The sequence below is a fragment of the Phalacrocorax carbo genome, chromosome 1 (assembly GCF_963921805.1).
Source record: "Phalacrocorax carbo chromosome 1, bPhaCar2.1, whole genome shotgun sequence".
Lineage (NCBI taxonomy): Eukaryota > Metazoa > Chordata > Aves > Suliformes > Phalacrocoracidae > Phalacrocorax > Phalacrocorax carbo.
In genome coordinates, this window is record NC_087513.1 from 143,364,066 (window position 1) to 143,381,213 (window position 17,148).

Consider the following 17,148-nt stretch of genomic DNA (forward strand, 5'->3'; position numbering starts at 1 on the left):
ACAATGGGCATTTGGAATTTGTGATGTATTCCTGATCAGGTTCTAAGAGTCAGCTCAGAGCCTAACAGTAGTAGCAAGTGCCACGACAGAAAGGGAAGTACCCAGCATGCCCCATTTAATGCTCCTTGATCATGACACAGACAGTAGAAAGAAAACCTACAACTTCAGGAGATACCTACTTTATTACAGTAACTTACCCCTCAATCTGAAAAGCAGCACAAATACAGGAAGACATCTCACTTTCTAACAGTATTTCTACTGTCCATGTTTATCGTATTGGGGTACTGTTTGATGGTAACATGCATACTGTAAATATACAGACAGCACAATGGGCACACCCCCTAAATTCAGGCACCTAACCTGGGATTCCCTTAGATTTCCTGCATAACCAGTAGAGAGAAGCAACTCTACTTCCAGAAACCAAGTCAGATTAAGCATTTTAACAGTGCCTTTAACAGTTCTTCCAGAAAACTATTCAAATCACTCAACTGAAGCTCCTGCTTTGACTCATCCTGGAAATGCTTCTTTCTTTCATACGGAGTCTACGGAAAGAGAGGAAAGTCAAAGTGAAGTGCCAACAAGGAGTTAAGATGAATTCCCCACAATGCTGCAAGTGTTGTACGGGAAGAGGCATCACAGAAAAGCTGTTTCTGTTCTCAAAATATTCTTCCAATCAAACATTCATGCTTGCAAGGGAGAGTTTTGATGAAACATGCCTTTGAACAAATCTGTCTGCCAAAACCTCTGCGTGCATACATGTGCGTGCACATATGTATGCATGCGCACACATGTATGTGTGTAGAGCTTGCTGGAAGGGATGGGGAATGCTCTTGAACACCACTGCAACTTGATATATGCCAGTCTGTTCAAAATAATGATGTCTCTTTGACATCAATCACGAGAAACGGGCACTTGAAAAGTACAAGTGTGTACTTGTAAACCACGCAAACTAGAGGTCTAAAAGACCAGATAAAGCAGACCTCAGAAGTGCATGATTATCTCCATTCGCTATCGCTCTGTTTAAGATGACTTGTTCTGATGTGTTCACCTACACTGGAAAAAGGAAATACAGCCACAGAAAATGCTATACTACAGTTGCAGAGAACTACAAGAGTCCTACCTTGTCCACTGGCCAAGTAACTGTCAGGATCCAAGGATAGGCTATGAATTTCTTGTACTGCAACCCAGTTTCCTGTAACGCACAAGACAAAATTTTAAAAGCTTTTTGATGGAACGGCACACTTAATTCATAAAGACAAAAGCATCACAAACCATGCATCATATTCAAAAGGCTATTGAAACTTAAGAGAATTTGTATTACAGGTGGCTCATACCACCTGTATGCATTTAATCCAATGCATTAAGCAAAATCTAATTCTCATCTCAGTATTTTTATTTATAACCAATGACAGAATAAAAACACCCTTTTATATAAAACCTGCGTTTCCTTGCTACAAGTAACAGACAATTTATTTTTAAAATTTATAAGCAAACATACACAAGGTACGATCTTCATTATTAATACTAAGATATGGCTCCAACATTTAGTAGCTAGGCACTGTAAAACATCTAAACTCTAGAAAACCATTCTGAGCTTTTCAAATTATAGAGAAACATTTTCATCACTAGAGTGACTTGATTCAGAGATATTTCCTCAACTCTGCAACTATTCCAAGACAAAAGGCATGAAATCTATGGTTCTTTATTAGGCTTGGTGAAGCACAAGTATTGCTATCCCCATCTGGCTGTACAGTTATGCATTAAACTTAACCCATCCATTACTAATCATTCCAGCAACAAAATGGGAGAGGGAAGGAAACCTACAAAAGAACAAAGAACTGCAAGAAATAAAATGCCACATACAGGAAGAAACACAGAAGAGAGAAAAAGAATAGTCTAAGAAAGAGGGGAAACAAAAAGCAGTGGTCCTAAAGACAAACCTGTCTCTCCACTGAGGAATACTGTGGCCAACAAGAAGGGAATAAATGCCTCAATGACCATATTAAAGTCATTCTCTGCTCCCAACAACAGTACAAGTTTTCACAGGATCACAGAAAGACTGAAATTGAGAAGAACTCTTTGAGATCATCTAATCCTACCCCACCTGCGCAAGCAGGGTCAGCCAGAGCAGGCTGCTCAGTGCCAGACATGACCAGTACTCCCTGCTCCCAACCCCTGGTAAAGTGGTTAGCATAACTGATGCTAACAGCAGTTCTCTGTGAACAAGCAGGTCATGTATTTGTTTCCTTTCCCTTGTTATCAGGCCCTGAAGGTCCTGTGAACCAAGTAGACAAACCAAACAGATTTCTTCTTCTCCTCCCTACTAGCCTCAAGGTTCCTGGGCGCCAGGCCGATTACTCCCTTCCTTACTGGCCTTGAAGGTCCCAGGCACCCAGCCAACCAGACAGTAGAGATGACCCCATCACAGAACAGGGAAGAATCACTGCACCCAGAGCTCTGTCCATAAAATCAAGTGGTTGCAAAGCCTAAGTGGGGAGCTCAGACCAGAGCTGCTGCTGGACAGTGAGACCCGTGACCCTCCAGTGGCAGGGACGTCTCTACCGTCATCTGCTTCCTCCAAGGATTGTGTGACTCGTACTCTTTTACATAATTTTCAAGTCTTTATTATGATTGCTATATTGATACAGCAAACCACATATTAAGATTTGACCCGATCTGCAGAGGGCCCATGTGATGAGAAATTATGAGTTAAATTGTATGACAGACACTGTATTACTCAGGTGATTACAAATCGTAAGCTGCATAAGATTACCATACTATGCTACTATATTGATTCTGCATGTAGAAACTCTGTGCCATTCTAATCATAAATTCTGTGCTATACTAATCACAAATCCTGTTAAGAAAATAAAGCTTTAGTTGTAACTATAACTAGTGCCATCACCATTCTGCCACGGATCCCTAAAAGAACCTGTCTGTCCCCTCAGTGCCAGGTGACACTGTGTGCAGTCAGCTTTGTAATATCTTCCCAAATGGATGGAGACTCCACAACATCTCTGGGTTGTTCCACTGTTTGCTTCACAGTAAAAGTGTTTTCTTGCATTCAGGTGAAGTTTCATACATTTCAGTTTGTGCCCATTGCCCATCTTGGCTTGCCTTTGTGCTCACTGTCTTCCTGGACACCTCTGAGTGGAGTCTGGCTTACTCTTCCTCATTCAGCCCCATCAGACATTTTTATATATGAATTAGATCCCTCTGAGCCACCTTCTTCCCAGACTGGAAAGGCTCAACTCTCTCAGCCTCTCCTCATATGAAAGATCATTAATCATCTCTATGGCCCTTCGCTGGACTCACTCCAATAAACCCATCTCCCTCTTGTACTGGAAAGCCTAGAACTTGCCTCAGCACTGCCAATGTGGTCTCACTAGTATGAGTAGAGAGGAAGCATCACCTCCCGTGACCTGCTGGCAATGCTCTGCCTAATGCAGCTCAGGAGGTTGTTGGTCACCTTTGCTGAGAGGGTGCAATGTTCATCTTGTCATCCACAAGAACACCAAGATCATACACTGCAGAACTGCTTTCCACCCAGTCAGCTTCCAATGTCTAGTGGTGCATGGGGTTATTCCTCCCCAGGTTCATAGGGTTTCCTGTTGTAGAACTTAATGAGATTCCCCTCTGCCCAAATCTCCAGTCCGGTAAGGTCCCTCTGAACAGCAGGGCAACCACCTGGTCTAGCAGCTACGCCTCCCAGTTTTGTATCATCTGCAAACTTGCTAAAAGTACACTCTGCCCTATTATCCAGGTCATTATTCAAGATGTTAAACAGTATTGGCCCAAATATCAAACCCTGGGGTACACCATTAGGGACCAGCCTCCAAGTGGACTTTGTGCCACTGATCACAACCCCATGGGCCTGGTTGTTCTGTCAGTTTTCAGTCCACTTAACTAACTCATACTTCATCAGCTCATCTATGAGGATGTTATGGGAGACAGCGTTAAGTCTTAGTGAAGTAACATAAACAATATCTGCAGCTCCCTCCACATCCACCAAGTTAGTCACTGTTATAATAGGCTATCAGGTTGGTTAAGCACAATTTCCCCTTTGTAAATCCACGCTGACTACTCCTGATCATCTTCCTGTCCTTCGTGTGCTTGGACAGTATTTCCAGAATTAGTTGCTTCATCACTTTCCCAGGGATCAAGGTGAGGCTGACCAGCCTGAGTTCCTCAGATCCTCCTCCTTGCCCTTCTTGAAAACAGGAGTGACATTTGCTTCTTTTGAGTCTTCACGAATCTCTCCCAGTTGCCACAACCTCTCAGAGATAATCAAAAGGGGCCTCACAGTGACATCAGCCAGCTCTCTCAGCACTCCTGGGTACAGTCTGTCAGACCACATGGTCTTATGTATGTTCAGTCCGTTTAAGTGTTCCCTAACCTGATCCTCCTCCATGGAGGGTAAGTAGTCTTTGCTCCAGACTTTCCCTCTGGTATCAGGGACCTGGTATTTCTGAAAGCCAGCTTTACCAGTAAAGACTGAGGCAAAGACAGCATTGAGTACCTCAGGCTCTTCTGTGTCCTTTGATACCAGGGCCCCTGCCTCATTTAGCAGTGGGACCATGTTTTCCTTGGTCTTCCTTTTGCTGTTGATATATTTGTAGAATCTTTTCTTGTTGCCCTTCACATTTCTTGCCAGACTCAATTTCACTAACATTTCCCACTAACACCAGCGAGAAGTTTGGGAGGAAGCATCGGTACTTGGATATAGCGTTGCAATTAATTAATTGAACAGTAACACAATGATTAAATCACTGAAATGAGCAAGACTGAAGAACTACATAAAATCCTTAATTTTCCAATCCTCTGAATGCTAGAAACAAACAATATAAGTCAAAAGACAAGATGAGGTACTCTGGCAGATATCTGGTAATATTCTCCACTCTCATTACTACTTTCACTACCTTTATAATTTGTTTCCAAAAAAATATTTTTGAAATCACAACAGTCCTATATGACACTACTTCTCAACTAACTTAATCACTAAGTTGCATTTCCATCTTATTTATGAAAAAGATGAGAAATCACTACACGCAAAAAGAAACACGGACAGGAAACAACTCACTCTAAAATAAAAAACTACTTTGCTCTTGCTCTATCATAGTTCTGCTTTAAAAGAAATTAGTTTAATCCTCAATTATTTTTTCAATCACCTAATAACCATGGCTAACAAAAATGGTCACTTCAGTCATTTTTTTCTCTATTAATGCTGGCTTAATACTAGTCATAACATATCAAGATTAAATTAAACAAGCTGACAGATACTGTCTTTAAAAATATTTAATTCTGTATAAATAATTTTAGGGTGATTTTTAGAGTCAGTTTATCTGAAAACAGACAAAGAGAATTTCAGAATTTACCAGACTTAGAATTTAAGAAAAAACAACAGAAAAAAACACCAGAGGCACAGAGTATCTAACACAGAGATCATCAGTTGGTATTTTCATAGAATCATAGACTGGTTTGGATTGGAAGGGACCTTTTGAGGTCATCTAGTCCAAGCCCCCTGCAGTGAGCAGGGACATCTTCAACTAGATCAGGTTGCTCAGAGCCCCGTCCAGCCTGGCCTTGAATGTTTCCAGGAATGGGGCATCCACCACCCCTCTGGGCAACCTGTGCTAGCACTTCACCACCCTCATCGTAAAAAATTTCTTCCTTACATCTAGGTTAAAGTTACCCTCTTCTAGTCTATACCTATTACCCCTTGTCCTGTAGCAACAGGCCCTACTAAAAAGTTTGTTCCCGTTTTTCTTATAAGCCCCCTTTATGTACTAAAAGGCAGCAATAATGTCCCCCTGCAGTATTCTCTTCTCCAGGCTGAGCAACCCCAACTCTCTCCACCTGTCCTCATAGGAGAGGTGCTCCATCCCTCCAACCATTTTTGTGGCCCTCCTCTGGACCCATTCCAACAGGTCCATGTCTTTCCCATGTTGGGGGCCCCAGAGCTGGATGCAGCACTCCAGGTGGGGTCTCACGAGAGCAGAGCAGAGGGGCAGAATCACCTCCCTCGACCTGCTGGCCACTCTGCTTTTGATGTAGTTCAGAATGTGGTTGGCTTTCTGGGCTGCAAAGGCACATTGCTGGGTCACATCCAGCTTTTCATCCACCAGCACCCCCAGTCCCCCTGCTCTCAATCCCTTCATCCCCCAGCCTGTATTGATACTGGAGATTGCCCGGACCCAGGTGCAGGACCTTGCAATTGGCCTTATTGAACTTCATGAGGTTCACAAAGGCCCACTTCTCGAGCTTGTCCAGGTCCCTCTGGATGGCATCCCGACATGTCAACCACACCACTCAGCTTGATGTCATCTGCAAACTTGCCAAGGGTGCACTCAATCCCACTGTCTATGTCAGTAATGAAGATATTAAACAGTACTGGTCCCAGTACAGGCCCCTGAGGGATACCGCTTGTCACCAATCTCCATCTGGACATTGAGCTATTGACCACTACCCTCTGGATGTGACCATACAACTGATTCCTCATTCACTGAGCAGTCCACCCACCAAATCCATATCTCCCCAGTTTAGAGAGAAGGATGTTGCTGGGGACTGTGTCAAAGGACTTACAGAAGTCCACATAGATGATATCCACAGCTCTTCCCTTGTCCACTGATGTAGTCACTCCATTATAGAAAGCCACTAGGTTATTCAGGCAGGACTTGCCCTTGGTGAAGCCATGCTGGCTCCTCTAATCACCTCCCTGTCCTCCATGTGCCTTAGCATCGCTTCTAGGAGGACCTGTTCCATGATCTTCCCAGGTACAGAGGTGAGGCTGACAGGTTGGTAGTTCCCTGGGTCCTCCTTTCTACCCTTTTTAAAAATGGGTGCAATGTTTCCCTTTTTCCAGTCCCCAGGGACTTCACCTGATTGACATGACTTTTCAAATATCATGGAGAGTGGCTTGGCAACTACATCAGCCAATTCCCTCAGGACTCTGGGACGCATCTCATCAGGTCCCTCAGACTTGCATATGTCCAGGTTCCTCAGGTGGCCATGCACCTGATCTTCCTTTACAGTGGGAAGGACTTTACTCCCCTAATCCCTGCCTTGCAGTCCATTCACTCAAGAGCTGGGGGGGAAGTTGCCAGCAAAGACTGAGGCAAAAAAGTTGTTGAGTACCTCAGCCTTCTCCTCATCCATTGTTACCAGTTTCCCAGTCTTGTTCATCACAGGGAGTACCCTTTCTTTTACCTTTCTTTTCTGGCTGACATACCTGTAGAAGCCCTTCTTGTTATTCTTTGTGTCCCTTTTTTTCCCCCCCCCCCATCAGTAAAACGTTTCACTAGAGTAGCGTGTCAAAACACTGCCCCAAAGCCAAAGTTACTTTGTTCTTACAGCATGCAGAATACATCTTCTAAGGCAACTGTAGAACCTTCCTTTTTGCCCAGCAGGACAGGCAGAAAGGTTACAGTGCTGTAACACTGTCCAGGCTGATGATAACAATAATCACATCTTTGTACCTTCCAGAGCACCTACCCTATTGCAAGTGCTATTCAGAGCTAATTTGGTTGGGAGAGAAGCGCCAGATTACTAATTCATATGGCCAGACACATATCGGATCATTTCTGTCAAAAATTAGCCCAAGTGCTACTACACTTCTAAAATGAAGAAAACCGTGTTGGCAAATTCATTCTCTGTGGGATTTTCTACAGCAGCTGGTCTTTGAGAGATGCCCAATTAAAGCAAGGCTGCAAGGCTGATGGCTGTGGCTTGACAAATCAATTCAGAGGTGGCAAATACAGAAAAAAAAAGCACAGAAGCAACTGCGAAAGCACTGCAGAAAATTTGATGTTGTCATAATTAGCCAAGGAGCATTCAAATAGAGAAACAGTATTGTAAAGCTATGCATTTTTCTTAACAATCCTCAAGAAATGTGATATTCACTATTGTTTTGATAATGATCAAAAAATCAGAAATGCATTTTTATTCTTTCATATGACATAATACAGTTATAAAAATTCATATGGTCAGTAAAACAGAAGAAAAAGATTCAACTAAAAATATCAGCTAAAAAATATCTTTGAATTAGCTCATCAGTAATCCACAATAGTATTTTTTAAAGGACCTATCAACCAAATAACAAAGGAACCATTTACCTGCTGCAATGCGAGGTTATATTTACCCCTATAAAGTTGCTATCAAAAGAACTCCTAAGAGAAAGCCAGATTCAGGAAGACCGCAGTTATATAGCCCTAATAAAACTCTGAAAATAAAAGTGACTTACAAAAAAAGTATGCTCCTGCTGCTGAAATTAGTCACTACAACACCAAATTTCTCTTGTGAAAAAGAGGATTATTTTCCTAAATTAAGGAAATGGGTCACAGCTCCTGATAAGCAGCAGGAACTCTGTCCAGGTCGGCTGTTAGGGTAGAGCCTATTGTTTATACAAAAAAGGCATGCAAAGTCAAAGCTGTGCCTACCTCATCGAAGTTCTCTGTCATTTTTCGCATGACGTCCTTCTTGTGCAAACTTTGAAACATCTCTGCTGTTACCATGCCTAGAAGATTAACATTTTAAAAAGAAGAACTACCAACAACTGTATTACATTCATCAAGTCCAAACCACAGTAAAGAATTAATTTAAAAACACTCAGAAAGGGGGACTCTGTGTTATCTCTGTTTATGCTGGTATGGGCCATATATGTATAGGGAGACACAAACTCATTTACAGTAGAAAATACTGATGATCGAGAACTGAAATTCACATTAAAGAAATCTGCCCTGTGCTGCCTGGCAGAGCTATTTTCTCTGTCCACTCACTTACTTCAAGGATTTACTAAAATTTTGCCCACTGCAAGTCAAAGACCCCAAAACATTTCCCATAAGAGAAGGCATGTTAGTTCAAGGGCCTGAAAAAAAAATTTGACGTGTAAAAGGTACTTTCTAGCTGCTAAGAGACACTCAGAAGTTTCAAACTAACAGAATAGTCGTCTTAAAACTCTACCTTGCCATCCTGAAGCATTTCACTAGCAGACTGTCCCCAGAAGTAACTGTATCTCAACGTTTGTTTTGAAATAGACAGCTTCACAACCCTCTGGTAAAAGTAACCGCAATGAGGCAAGACATTGCTTTTCTAGCTTAATCTGCTAGTTGTTCATTTTCAAGCAAAGATACTAGCAAAACAAAAGATCCTGGACTGAATTTTAATTAGAATGGTCATCAAAACTATCTTCCCTATGTGGAGATCCTGCAAAGCGATGTGAGACGCCACTTCAGAAACCTGACCTTGCAAACCATGTTCGAATACAACTCAGAGTTGGTATGCTGTAAACACAGAGTCAAAGAATTTAAACAGCAACGTTCTTTAATATTAGTGCTGCCCAGCTGGCATTTGTCTTAACAGACAGTACAGATTATAAGTACATGACTTACTGGAGAGAAAAATTCCATTTTATAAAGCACACTTCAGACTACTCTCACTCACAGATAATGGAAAGGGCTACTAAGAGGGTAAATTACCTTGACAGCCTGAGCACTGAATGAAGAAGTTGATCAGATCTAGAAGTGCCACATTCCTGTCCTGTTTATATGCTTCAATCCAGTCATCTACTACAGACTAGAAAAGATTAAAGAAACTCATTAGCCAGGAGCTGAACACAGAATGCTACACTCCACTGAGGACATCCATAATCAAGGCACAAACTAACATTGTTCCATCTCCGTTAAATTATAAAAATGAGCATAAACTCCACACTATTTTGTTCCATTTCTAATAGACTCCTTCTGGGGCAAAATGAAGTCTTGAACTGCTCATTCACAAGTTCTGCTCTAGGCAATGTTGCCATTCACAGATGCTTTGCTCCCTGTTAACAGGGAAAATAACCACAGCTTTAATAAACTTAATATACAAAAAACAAAATGTCATCCTCCTAACTTCTTGCCAGCGCTAAGGTAACAGCTTCATTTTAAAAAACAACAAAAAAAACCTACAAAAACAAAAAAAAGACCAAACATTTAACCTCTGCACCAACTAATCATTAATATTAATTCAATATTAAATTAATGTTAGCAATTGTTCCTGGGAGTTCTAGTCTTCTCTAGCACCCGATTTGTGCAGTAGGCTGAAACAGTTCACTTAAGCTAAAGCACAACTCCAAATTTCATTTCTAGGGCAGTACAGCCTACAGCCTGTATGTGACACAGGCCCGTTGGGATAAGCCATCCATGCTTCAACCCACCTGTAGTGCCACACAGATCTAATGAATTCTAGCAGCAGCAGCCTGGACTCGAACTGCTGCCTTTCCAAACCCTTCACATCACGCTTTGCACAGCAGAAGCTGAGCTCTTCAGGGAGCTCTACTGAAGTGAACACAGCTGCAGCATGGCAAAAATACATCCACACAAACAGCCTAGAAAAACTAAGGTCTCGCATCCAAAATATAAATGTACTTTTCCATGTTGACACACACACACTTTGCTTACGGACACTACATACCGGAGATGCATAATCCTGTATAAATCCTGTATAAAAATATTTCGGACTCCGGATTTTAATCCTTCATACACATATACAAACATAATATACATGTGTGCTTAGAGTATGGGGAGGTAGGCTTCCTCACATGAAAGAAAGTTGCTTACGATATAGATGCACTGGGAACCTGACTATTACGCAAACTGCTGTCAAACTGCATCAGAATGCAGATAAAAGAAAAATACCAAAAGGCAAGCACCCAGAAAAAAAATGGCCTGATTTTCAGAATCCTGAACAAGCAAAATTTTCTACTGATGAACCTTTTCTGTATTTTTTAATGTAATTCTCTTTTCATTTGTTCAGACATTGCTTTTGGAAGGCTGGTTTAGGTACACATTTCCTTCCCCTTTTTAAATATGACAGCTACTTTTTCACTGATTTCTTGAAGATGCATTCTTTTTAAGACCCATGCTCATAACAGTTTTCCAGTCAAACATGCTTCTTCCCCACCTATGCCAAAAGAGAACAAAATTTCAATGCTCCAGAGTACTAATAACTGAAATAACCACTGTTTATCCATATCTTGCCTCCACGAACTCCTCCTGGAATTCAGAGCTAGAAATACCTGCATGGCCTGCTTCCCCATGCTAACCACATCAAACAAGGTAACTGCCTCAACCACTTTGCCATTCTGCAGCTGGCTCACTCTTCTGCAACTGGAGGAATTTCTCCTTATGTTTTCACACTGTTCTCGGACCTTCCGTTTCTCCCTCTGAAACGAGTCAAGCAAAGAAAGCATGTAAGAAAACATGACACATAACAGCCATTCACAGATACTGAATTATCCCCTGATAAACAAGTTTATTTTACTCTCATTTGTAATGATTTCCCCAGGGTGCTAACTTTTAAGCTTCAAGGACACTGATAAAGCCTTATCAAACACAACCATACTAGAAGGGGATGAAAGAAAGGATTTACCAGTTCGAATTTTTTTCTCAACAATGAGTCATAAGCATAGGAAGGTATAACAGGAAAGAAGGTTCTGGATAGTTGTGTACTAACCAGAAGGCGTTTTTCAGTGGCAGGTGTAATTTCTGAAGAATAGACAGCAAGCACATCTTACACATCTTTTCACAACCTGCAAATTAACATCAGCTACACACAATGCACAGATAAGGAAGAACAGGTGAAATGAACTGACTGCTGGCTCTGATGCCAATGGAATTTGGGGGTCAAGCTGCATCCAGAGACTACATTTTAGATGCACTGTATTGTGAGTGTTTTACATAATACTCAAATTCGTAACAATTCAATGAGACAGAAAATAAATTCCATAATTTAAAAAAAAAAATTTAATTTAAAAATCAACTTACTGGTGTTTTCAGGTTGCCATTTCTCACACATCTGCCATTCTGCACGGCAGACTCAGGCACAGTCTCATCATGGACAGCATTCTCTCTGAAGCATAACAAACATGTTGAAAAGGTTAGCAGTGAGAACACAGAACTACACACTTCAGTACAAACAACAGAAGAAAATAAGAGCATAGATATGTATTTTAATACTTCTAATGAATTGTTTGGAAGTTATGCCATTTTGTTACTAAAAACCAAACAGCTAACTTTAAAAGTACAACAGAAATTTGGGGCCTTTTTCAAACTGTTGGCTTTCCTGTGAGATACACAGATAATCAGAAAAACTAGCAGAACCATCAAAGATATCAAGGGAGTAGAAAGTAAATGAGACAGAAAGCTGGTGTTGACTTAAGGCAGCCTTTGTTGACTTAAGAGCTTTGCACCATGAGTCAATAACAGGAGTATACATTCACTTTGTGGGCGCTTGCACAAAACAAGGTAACAACATTTGATGGGTCTACAACTTAAAATGAGAGGATGGAACTGTTTTACTTTGTCTATAAAACACGCTGAGGAAAAAAGACACACATGAAATTTCATTTGCAGGTCATTGCTAATATGATGGAGGAATGATTTTATAAATAAAGATGCACCTTCTGGGAGATCTGAAGCCATACATTTATCTGCAATGAAATCATGCCACTTTTCATCATTCCCAATGCTAACAATATGCTTTGCCAAAGGTCATGTCTGAGCAGGCGAGCTGGATCCCACTTGTGCAGCAGGTCCAGTACTGGTAGCTGGCTGCTATGGCCTCCTTTTATACTATGGTGGCCAGGACATGAAGCCAGTTGACTTGTACTACAAGAAGGCACAAAAAGAAAGTAAATATGAGAGTGTACAGTTACTTTCATTTTCGTGATACTGATGCAACAAGAGAGTGTACTAACACAAATGACCACTTCACAAAATAAAAAAGCCAGTGTACTACACTGTCAGATACAGTCAACTCTCCAATATCCAGTGTTGGCTAACCCAGATGAAGAATTAACTGTGCTACAGATGCAGCGCCAGCTCAGCTCCAGCTAGGTTTATCAATGCCAGATAAGCACTGTTCTTCTTGTCCTTCCCAAGACCATTTCAGTTAGACATTGCCTCTACAAAGCAAACCTTGAGGCTGAATAGCATCAACTGCAGGATCAAGGTCCTGGTGTTATTTCATTAGTGAGAGCAGACAGAAGTTTTTATTTAAACATGTCTCTCTTTACTTTTTGAATCTATTGGGACACTCCACCGTAAACGATGTAGAATTAGGCTTCCAAAGACTCCTATAAAAATTCTATATAAAATTATATAAGAAGATATCGAATTTCTAAATACAATTTTGCAAATTTTTAACTTCCCTACAGAGAAAGTCCCATGAAAGTTAAATTCAATTAATGTCTTGTCACAGAAAAGTTCAAAATGTGGCACAGCATTTGACAGATGGAAGCCAAGAAAATAATTCGGGATGAACCAATCCTTGCATCAGTTGCCTGGACTTCTGCATGTTATAGAAATGAGAGGGATGAACTATAGTTCACAACTGAGTCAGCACACTACTAGCAATAATTCACAAAAGTTTTCAGATGTTTTCTTTGATTTGTGTTTGCGAGCCACAGAGACTAAGTATCTCAAGCACCACCAGAGACCTCCTAGTTGAAAAGAACAAGCAGCAAGAGAGAGCAATATGGATTCCTTTCCTGATGCCAGCTAGCTCTTCCCAGATTCTTCTACAGACCACAAATCAACAAAAAGAATCCAAACATGTTTGTCAAGGAGTTGCTTCTCCTATGTGATTAAATCCTTTCACTCTTGATTTCAAAGCGGACTGCAACAATACAGGGCTGGACTAACGTGTTCTTACTTGCACTGCTTCACTACTACTACAACTCAGATGCCAGCCATCATCATGGTAACATGCGTTACCTGTTTCTGCATTACACCTCAACATAACACTCAATGCAACCTCAAACAGTTTTCCTGAATGGTTTGCATGTACTATTTAGCAACTTATTCCACCCCATAATGACAATAAATGTATTTCATTTGGTTACAGCAAGTATAATTGAGTCCAAGTTGAATTAAAACATTTAAATAACAAAAAAATCAGAACTGCTGCAGGACAGTTCAGTCAAGTACTTGTCTGATCACGTCCTGCTTTTAATATCTCTGTCTAGAATATACTTCTTTGAAGCTTTTACTTATGCATCTCTTTCCCAAGAACATCCTGAAGGATGGCACTACAGATGGTATCTACTGGCCCTGTGCTACTTTGTCAGCTTACGCCAGGCAAAATATACCTGTGGCAAAAGGGGCTCAACAAAGCAAGTGAATGCCTGGTATATGGAACAGCATCCTTACCAAAGCTCAGCGAAACCTGCAAGAATGAGAAGGCTGTTGATCTACAGCTTCCTCATGTTGGGCTAATACCACCAAGTAAAACAACATATCTGTGATGAAACCAGTTAGAGTAACTTCTGTGCACACACTAAGCACCTGTCTTAAACACACAACAAATGTAACTAAATGCTAATACAAAAAAGCCATTTAGTTCCCAAAGTGTTTTGGTAACCAGTGCACCACAGCCCATAGCCATGCTACAGTAAGCAACGTGCTACAACAGACAACCTACACAAACAGAGTTTGGGGTTTTTTTTAAATCCAGAAACTATCAATACTCATGTTTCTCCTTTCTCATGTTTTTTTTTTTTTTTTCCTTTTAATAATGATATTGCCAGCAAGGCTGATGATAAGGCAGGTACTTAAACATTTGCAGGAGCTAGACCAGAACCTAGAAACTGAACCCCATGAAAGCACTCAGAAATTAAATGAGATATTTTAATGGAGTTTTTATCTGCACAACTAAGATTCTGTTGAAGAAACTGTTAAAAGAATTAAGGTGCCCTATATTCTTCTTGAGCAAAATAGGAACCACTGCACCTAGCTGAGGATGGCACGTGATCACTTCTGCAGCGACCCTCACGCATAACTCCATTTAACACCTTTTCAACTATAGGAGTGCAACCATAAGTTTGACAAATTTTGAACTAGTTACTTTTTTTGCTCCCCTCTGTTACACTGCCCCATACTGAGCATTTTTTTGCATACCTAAAATCACTGCCTCACGCACTGGTAAGAAACAGTTCTCAGCCATTTACTTTGCTTCCATCAGCAATCGGTAAGAAAGCATAGGTAGAATTCCATTCCTACCTGATCCTAATTGTCACCTTTATAGCCTGTTACATATGGCTCATAGACTCATTTTTACCTCGCATTCCTGCCACAATATGGTCCTGTCACTAGCAGTTGAAGTATTACTGATGAGGTAAAAACACCTGAAGTAGGAAGGAAGAAAATTCCTTCGTCTCGTCCTCAAACACAATATTATTGTGAGAATTTCTTAATTCAGTTTTCTCATCTTAAGAAACATTTAGAGCAGATTTAGTGACTCATACTGTTAAAGAGGTAGCTTTCTTTTTAAAAGAGCTAACATATTCCTTTGGCTATGTAAAAGGAACAATTAATCTATGTTATTGGAAGAATCCTACCTGTAGATTTTTAAAATTATAAATTTCGATACAACTGCTTCATCTTTTAGAAGCAACATAAGAAGCTCAGCTAAACAATTGCCAGGTGCCTTCCTGACATTTCTGAAACTAAGAGGCTGACTCCAGATGAAACACACTGGAAAGGACATATGGGAAGCTGTATTAACTGTCATCATGGACTAAGAGGAATACATCTCTCAGCTTTCATTAATGCTTAATGAAGCAAAAGACCTGGAGCAGACTTGCTCAGAAGGTGACAGGATCAGCAAAGACTGGGCTGCCATAAGTTCAAAGCATGCAATACTGGATATCTAAAAAGCCTCGCTCCTTGAAACTAGATAAGATGTGCCCAAATGTTTTAGCTTTAACTTTTATTTATTTATATCTGCTCTAGTACAAGTAGAACTTCTAAATACCATTCTGTAAACAATGATATGAACAGATTTGGTTTATAGACCGCCTCAACTGATGACTGAAAAAATATATTATGAAGGGGAGAAGACTTGATATACCCTGATAAAAAGAGCAATAGACAAGCAATGCCCCCTTCAATGCCAACAGTGAGACTACAGATTACTTAGGACTCTTCCCCGTCAGCATCCCCAAATTCACCACAGAAGCGAACACATGCATTGATTATGAATCTGCCTTTTTTTTTTTTTTTCAAAGTAGGTTCATTTGCACTGTAGCAAATAAGGCACAGAGAAGCTTGTAAGGCCAAGGCCCTGTCAATCAGCAGAGAACACTACATTAACAAAATGCTAGACCATACGTAAAAGGGAATAAAACGGAGATGTTAGTAACGAGACACAGCGCATAGCAAATCCCTTTTTACTTCCCTCCCACCCAAAATGACGCATTGTAGACTGCCCCGCTACCCACCAGGCACAAATTCAAGGGACAGCACCCTGATCTACCAACAAATTTGACAAGACAACATGCGCCAGGTCTTACTTTTGGCTGGGAAGGTTACTGGCTGCGTTGGGCTCGGCTATCATTTCCGCTACATTATTTCAGCGGCACAGGCAGCCAGCTAACGCGGTCAGCATCGCTTTTGAGGAAACTTCAACAAGGTCGGTAAAATACTTAACAAAGCTTTGGCTCTCGCAGGTGAAACAGCAGCCAAAAGCTGTGAAGAAAAGAAAAGAAAAAAGGAGTTAATTCTAGGCAGACCCCTTAAAACCAAGTCAGGAAGACACCCCCCCCCAAAAAAAATACAGGCAGGGGATGCAATTTTTCGAGAGAAATTAATGCAAAGAGGAGAAATCGGAGGCGGGACCGCTGCAGCTGCCAGAGGCCCTGACCAGGCTGGGCGTACAAAGCCGCCCGCCCTCACGGAGCCGCCCGGGGCCGCCCGGCCCGCTTACCTCACCCTTCTCCCCCTCGGGCAGACCCCCGCACCGCCGAGCCGCTTCACGGGCATCGCCGCCGCCCCGACGGCACGGGACGGGACGGGGAGCGGCGGGAGGGCGGGCGGGCCGGGACACGGACCCTCGCCCACCTGTACACACAGGCGAACGGCTGCGGGCTGGGGGACACGGCGGCGGCGGCAGGGAGGAAGCGGGACGATGGGCGCGCGCTGCGCGGGAGCCGCCACTCACCTGCCCCGCGGACGCGCACCCCACCCCCGAGCGCGCGCCGACCAACACCCACCGTCAATCACGGCCGATCCCCCCCCACCCAGACACCGCCCGGCCTATCAGAGACGGGGATGGCCGTCACGTGGCCCACAACGGCAGGTGGGCGGGGCGGGCTCGCCGTGCGCCGGTGCCCTC

The 17,148-nt window shown here is 42.0% G+C and overlaps 1 protein-coding gene across 9 annotated transcripts in view; it reads right to left on the bottom strand.

Annotated features, from left to right (window-relative positions):
• Positions 1 to 17,131, bottom strand: part of LOC104051940 (cohesin subunit SA-2) — a 63,244-nt gene extending 46,113 nt beyond the window's left edge. For 5 of the 9 annotated variants that reach the window (XM_064437935.1, XM_064437925.1, XM_064437911.1 and 2 more), the window contains exons 1-7: positions 16,975 to 17,033; positions 16,328 to 16,502; positions 11,802 to 11,886; positions 11,054 to 11,200; positions 9,474 to 9,570; positions 8,436 to 8,512; positions 1,121 to 1,192 (exon numbers count right to left, since the gene is read on the bottom strand). In XM_064437935.1, the coding sequence (XP_064294005.1) occupies positions 1,121 to 1,192; positions 8,436 to 8,512; positions 9,474 to 9,570; positions 11,054 to 11,200; positions 11,802 to 11,886; positions 16,328 to 16,371 (522 nt within the window). In that variant the 5' untranslated portion in view covers positions 16,372 to 16,502; positions 16,975 to 17,033. Of the gene's footprint in view, positions 1 to 1,120; positions 1,193 to 8,435; positions 8,513 to 9,473; positions 9,571 to 11,053; positions 11,201 to 11,801; positions 11,887 to 12,436; positions 12,623 to 16,327; positions 16,503 to 16,740; positions 16,846 to 16,874 lie in introns of those variants that run through there. The other 4 variants (XM_064437895.1, XM_064437888.1, XM_064437904.1 and 1 more) reach the window with 4 other exon arrangements.
• Between the last annotated feature and the right edge of the window lie 17 nt (positions 17,132 to 17,148).